At 39.4% G+C, this 6,752-nt stretch overlaps 1 protein-coding gene across 7 annotated transcripts in view; it reads left to right on the forward strand.

Moving 5' to 3' along the window:
• The first annotated feature begins 712 nt into the window (after positions 1-712).
• Positions 713-6,752, forward strand: part of LOC109962040 (AP-1 complex subunit sigma-2) — an 18,184-nt gene continuing 12,144 nt past the window's right edge. For 4 of the 7 annotated variants that reach the window (XM_020603389.1, XM_020603390.1, XM_020603393.1 and 1 more), the window contains exons 1-4: positions 713-827; positions 1,505-1,683; positions 3,747-3,855; positions 3,992-4,129. In XM_020603389.1, the coding sequence (XP_020459045.1) occupies positions 825-827; positions 1,505-1,683; positions 3,747-3,855; positions 3,992-4,129 (429 nt within the window). In that variant the 5' untranslated portion in view covers positions 713-824. Of the gene's footprint in view, positions 828-853; positions 1,122-1,504; positions 1,684-3,746; positions 3,856-3,991; positions 4,130-6,222; positions 6,254-6,752 lie in introns of those variants that run through there. The other 3 variants (XM_020603392.1, XM_020603387.1, XM_020603388.1) reach the window with 2 other exon arrangements.

A 6,752-nucleotide genomic window follows, 5' to 3' on the forward strand; every position in this document is an offset into this window, starting at 1 on the left:
GATACTGGGCTATAACGACTCAATTGTTGGCCTTCAAAGGACTGAAACACCACCGAGGGGGATAAATATCTCCGGCTCAACACCAGTCAGTCAGAACTGATGAAGCCTCTTGGATGAGAGGTGAAACGTCTTCGACCTAGAAATCTAGTCCAGTTGATTTTTTTCTAAGTTTTGTTTTTTTCAATTTCTCCTATGGAAACATTCTACCTGACCCTAGCTTTTCTGTTTCTGTTATTTTGTGGCAAATTCATCTGGGACTGTCTTAAAGATTTTAACAAAGGGCTACTACACAAGACAGAACTACAATATAACCTAAAATGCAAGACATGTTGGAGTGGATATTGTACTTAATGTAAATAGTCCAAAATCCCTGGCATCCTCACCCTGAGAGCCCAACAGGAGCACTTCAAGGAAAAGAGAAAACTGCACACCAGCATATGGAAAGATAGGTTAGAACTTGTATACTCAAAACAGGTCTGTTCTGGGTCCCAGCTTTACTGTGCTCATGCTGTGCTACAATCTTAATCAAACCTCATTCCGGGTGTTCCCACCTCTATTTAACCTGCTGCAGCCTCTCATCACGGCCTGTTAATGGGCGGAACCAGACAGGGCCATCCACTTGATTGATTTGTAAAGCAGCCAATGATATCCAAGATATTGAGTTAAAGCGTAGAAAAGAAGCGGATTATCGAAAAAAAAGGTCAGCCAATGAACAACGTCATGAGTGTCTCACCGGCCAATGAGATGTTTGATACTCACTGGTCGTGTTTCACGGTAGCGGTGGCTGGTGCATTTCTTCAGAGGGAAATACAGTGTTGTTATTCATGGTAAGTACCATTGCGCAATATGTTATCTTATATTTTACTTTAAAAAGGTGCAAACATACTCGGTCGCATGTCGTTTCCGCAACCGACTAGACATAGGCAGAGCAGGCCAGTGCTTGCTGCTGAATGACGGTGTTAACGGTACTTCCGCTAGGTTGTGTTGATAACGGTAAAGGCGGGGTGATGATTTTAGTCCTTTTTGGTGTAACTAACGTTATACAGAGCAGTGTATCTTGAATTGAAAACGTGGAATATGTTGGCCTTTGTTAGCTGTTCTGGGTGAATTTGAAGTGAATGGTGAGCTGTTTATGTTTAACACATGACGGCAGACCCCACATACAATAGCTTAATAAGTAACGCAGCTATTTTACTGGCATTCAGTATTAACTTAATTATTTATTTAGCAATTTCCAAAGTTCGATTGACCTGATTGAATTCAATTTGCCTTGCATCTTGGTAATGTGTTCTGCATCTCTCACGAGTCCTAATTTCCTTAGTTTGTCCTGTCTGACTCCTGGCCTCACATAAAAAGTGACTGACTAGTTAGATGTGTTGTTAATATTTTATTATTATTTTTTTGTGTGCCTTTTGTAGATATCGATAATCAGCAACTCCTTCCTCTCAGCTGTCATTGTGTTTCACAGTGCCTCTGTTTTTTCCACCTCATCTTTTCAATTCAGATGCAGTTCATGCTTCTGTTCAGTCGACAAGGTAAGCTTAGGCTTCAGAAATGGTACATACCTTTGTCTGATAAGGAGAAAAAGAAGATCACCAGAGAGCTGGTGCAGACAGTCCTGGCTCGAAAGCCCAAAATGTGCAGCTTTCTAGAGTGGAGAGACCTCAAGATTGTATATAAGAGGTGGGTAGAAATTTGGCTTTTTCGTTTTCTGGTTAAACATTCACAAAATAGGATTTTTCCCACTTTATTGGGGAATTCATAGACATGTCTCAGTTGGAGAATCAGGACATAGTGTGGTCAGAGATGAAGACATCATGACTGCACTCAGACTACAGGAAAAAAGCAGATATTTTGCCTCATTATATCCTGTTGCCGTGCCAACGGATGAGCAGGCAGACTAGTGAACTCAGGTGACCCAACAGGGACACACAAACACCGCACTCAAGGTGCTGGCCAGTCTGTGACTTTGCACTGTTGCACAACCTGACAGATGTTTGTTTACTTGTTTAAATGGGTTAAAATAATTAATTATTAAAATAAACAGCATAATTACTGATTATTAATAGCAGTCTCATGTGTCTGTGTTTTGCCTACAGCAGTGGACTCTTTTGCTGCATCTAATTAGGGCATAGAAGTGTAATTAAACACATGATTAGGTCTAGTGCCTCTGGATCTAGTGCAGTGATCAGAATATATCTCCATAATTCTGCATAGCTCTCAGCTTTCTGTCTTAATGAAGTTAGTGTATCCTGCCTACTTAGATGTCAAAAAAGAGTTCTTGGAAATAGTTATGTGCCAAAAATGAACAACATGTTTACTTACAGCAACGGTGGGTAAGATATCCATGAATAATAATATTGGTTGAGATGTTATGATTTTAAGGAGACATAAAAAGCCACAGACATTTGGAAATCCTCCTTATTTTATTACTTTGTGGACATATTTAATGAGAAGAGATGGAAATAAGGTGTAAGATTTGTATATCGCTGTTATGGTAATCAGCTGATGCACAAAATGTTGCAGCTTTAAGAGTGGTTTCACAAAGACATGCTTATGTCCAAATGTTAGTTATTGCAGTTGTGCTGTCTGTTGTTCATTTTGCACTGAATCACAACCAAGAGACTGAAGGTTAAATGGTTTAGTGATGTAAATTCTCAAAATGCATGCGGTAAATGGGATTAAAGATAAGGCAGAATCCGTCACTGGTGGAGCTCCTCTCGGTGATATTTTTGCCAAATTAAATCTTGATACTTGGTAATTGAAAATGTAGCTTTATGTAAGGCTTTGCATTCCCTGCCATGCATGAAACAGACCATAGAACCCTTAAAAGCTGTAAATAACATTATAAAATATTTTTATTGAGAATAAATCCATGTGTAACCCTGGAACGCCTTAATTTCCTTTTGCCATTCCTTGCTGTCGTGCTGTATGAGTCAGCTACAGTGCTGCTTCACTTGTCTGAGAAAGGGACAGCTACAGTAAACTGAATCCATTGTGTTTCCTGGTCTCTGTCTTGCATTCATTTGTGCAGCAGACAAGGATGGAGTGGACCATGAAACAATAAAGTATTCATAGAAAGCAGCTGATCAAGTAACAGTAATCAGTAGGGCCAACAAGCACCAGTGCTGTTGAGACTTGCTTCAGTATGCTCTTTTGTGCTTGTCGATCTAAAAATCGTCAGCTTGGTCAAAGGTTGTAAGGGATCAGCTGACTGGCGCCTTTATTAGTCAGTCATCACATGCTTAAAGAATGCCTTAAGGCACTTTCAGACAGACAGCAGCACCTCTGCGCTATGAAACCCACTGTTTTAACTTGCACCACGCCATGACAGTTTATCGCTGGGCACATGCACAGTGTAGCACGCAGCTTAGTGAGTGCTCTGTGATGTAAACCCACAGTAGATCTGAGTCATCTAGCCGGGCACGGAAGGCAAAATAGAGGAACAGCTAGTATGTGTGTCTGAATTCCCACAGTTAACCTTATATGACCCAATTTATGTTAGCACAGAGGAAAGTCAAGGGAAACAGATTTCCATTCAAATGCATGTCAGGCGTGTTTTAACAGTCAGGGAATTTGTTGTACGGAAGTAATATGTATAGCTCTGTTACATGTTCCCCCTCAGTAGATCAACGGGCCTATTCAAGTTTCTCAACTTAGGTAAAAAAAAAAAAAAAACGTACTTTTTAAAAAAATTTTATTTGAATTATCACATTGAAGTTGGTTTGCTTGCTGGTCTGTTTCAGATATGCCAGCTTGTACTTCTGCTGTGCCATAGAGGACCAGGACAATGAGCTCATCACACTGGAGATCATCCACAGATATGTGGAGCTGCTGGATAAATACTTTGGCAGTGTGCGTCTGTGCTGTATCCTCACATCTCTTATTACTGCATATCTTGTGTATTCCTATCGCATGTTTGCCACATGTGGAACCTAGACTTAAAATGCTATTCATTCTTAATTAGTGTTATTTAATTTCTTCTTAACAGGTTTGTGAGCTGGACATCATTTTCAACTTTGAGAAGGCCTACTTCATTCTGGATGAATTCTTATTGGGTGGGGAGGCACAGGAGACGTCCAAAAAGAATGTATTAAAGGCCATTGAGCAGGCCGACCTGCTACAGGAGGTAAGACTTTAAGAATGTAGTCAAAATGAGAATAATAACGTCATATTAATGACTTAGTTTTTCGCCCACTTGATTAGTAATCTGTGCTCATTCAACATTATCGCCGTGCTGATTTATCTCCACGTCAGTGTCAGGTAGAATAGCTGTCAGAGGAGAGAATCTCACTCTGAATATTTTACACTAGTACAGTTGTTTCCTCATTTAAAGTTGTAGTCCTTAAGATTAGGGATTAAAATAGGATTGTATTTGCTCTGTTGAACGAGTGTGGGACAAAGGACTGAAACACTTTCTGTGTAGATAGTATGGCAACTTGAAAATGTGGATGGAAACACTGTGGCTGCTCCTTATTTTTCTGTTACTTCCTGCAATACCAATCCACTTAGGGCTGCTGCAGTTAGTCGATGTAATCGATTACATAGACTTTGAAAATGCACTGATATCAATACTTTTATCTGACACATCGTTTTTTATTTTTATGAACAGCTTAAGTTCTATAACGCCTCAATCATCCAAATGCTTTTCTTCAGTATCACTATGTAGCTGGTTGCCATCTGCCAGTAAAATTCACAGAAGAGAGAAGAGTATCACTATGTACAACCCCAAATCAGAAAAGCTGGACAGTATGTAAAATCTAAATTAAAACTGAAATAGTGATTTGTAAATCATCTGTGTCCTGTATTACACTGAAAACAACACAGCAGCACATTATTTGATGTGATACCTCATCAATTTTATTCTTTGTTCAAAATAAACACTTCAATCCTGATGCTGCAACACATTCCAAAAAAAAATTGGGATGTTGCATTTCAGAGCCAGTAATGAGGTAAAACAATGAACTGATGATTCCATGTGAAACAGGTGATGTCAACAGGTGACTGCATCATGATTTGGTAAAAAAAAGTGGCACCCAGGAAAGGCTGAGCCCTTTAGGAGCAAAGATGGGCCGAGGACCGCCCTGCCTGCTGTCCCAAACCGTCCCCAATAGAGAATGTGTGGCGCATTTTGAAACGTAAACTGCATCATTGAAGACCCAGGACTGTTGTGCACTTAAGACTTGTTTGCAGGAAGAATGGGACAAAATGACACCTGACACATTTCATCACTTGTTGTCCTCAGTCCCTAAATGTCTTTTAAGTGTTGTGAAAAGGAACAGGAACATCACACCTTGGTAAATGCTTTACTGTCCCAACTTTTTTTGGAATGTGTTGCAGCATCAGAATTGAAGTGAGTGTTTAGTGTGAGCAAAGAAAAAAACTGATGAGGTGTCGCATCAAATAATGTGCTGCTGTGTTGTTTTCAATGTAATACAGGACACAGATGGTTTACACATCACTATTATCTATTTTAATATGAATTTTACATACCGTCCCAACTTTTTCTGATTTGGGGTTGTAATTGACGCATACTTAGGCTCAGCTGTTTTTGGCTCCAGTCATTGGTTGGTAGGCTACCATTTTAGAAATTCATGGCAGTCGCAGCAGTCTGCAGAGTCTAACTCACTTGCAAAAGAGATTCAGGGAAAAAGTTTTCCAAAGACACAAGGCTTTGAAAGTAGGGTAGTACTTCACATGATCAGAAAACAAAAACATGGTTTATATCAGGGCTTGACAGTGTGAGCAATCCACCAGTAAAAAGGGGTAAAAATTAGTGTGTGCAAATAGAAATTTTTTTTAGGCATGCTGTTGTGATTTGTCTCTGTTTCTAATGACAGGGAGCATTTTATTAGTACTCAAAGAGACCAATGAGTGAGATTAATGATGCAGAAAATATGGTTTTAGTGTTTTGTGGAGCGACTTCTCCTCTTTGTCACGTCTGTCGGCATTTGACCAAGGCAGGGCTGCTGGTGTTTCATGGTGTTTTTCCTCTTACACATTTTGTCCTTCTGGTTAGTGTTGGATTCCTGATGTCCTCTTTTATCTGCAATTTGATTCTGTGAGCTACATGACTATAGTGCTCATGATTTATGTTGCCTTTTTGTAGAGCTTTCTCATTGTACTTTTGATTTTCTTTGCATTGCTTTAGTGTCATCCATTTAGTTTGCCTATTCTTAACCTTGATTTAAGCTGTGTATTCTTTACTGTTGTGATTTGCAGGATATAGACTTTCAGATGCGCCTGTTTGCAGGTACAGTCTGTAAAAATCCAAATAAACATTTCTGTAGTATTAGATCATTAGCCTTAGATGTACCGTAGATTCACCACCACACCTCTAAAGCCATAAGAAACAATATACCAGCAACAGTGATGTGTGAGTGCACCACCAATGTCAAAGTTGCTGGTGTGTTTTTCTGCTTTATAACTTCAGCTCTGATATCTCTGTATAATTGTCATCCAAGCTACTAACTAATAACTCTTCTTCAGCAGTGTGTCTCATAGGACAAGCAACAAGTATAATTCTGATTTACCATAGAATATTTATGCTCAGTTTTTATTCTAAGAACAGTTTGATGAGGAGCTTCAATTTGTTACAGTGGCAGAAATTAAAATTCCAAGAAATGCTGTGCATGAGAGAAACAGCCATGAAGAGCTGGTCAGACTCCCCACCTCAGGGTCCTGAAAACTGAAGGGGTTATTATTACTTATGGATAAATCTGCATGAATGCTTTTTATTGACTTCATGTAAA

This window comes from Monopterus albus, unplaced genomic scaffold (assembly GCF_001952655.1).
Source record: "Monopterus albus unplaced genomic scaffold, M_albus_1.0 scaffold61.1, whole genome shotgun sequence".
NCBI lineage: Eukaryota > Metazoa > Chordata > Actinopteri > Synbranchiformes > Synbranchidae > Monopterus > Monopterus albus.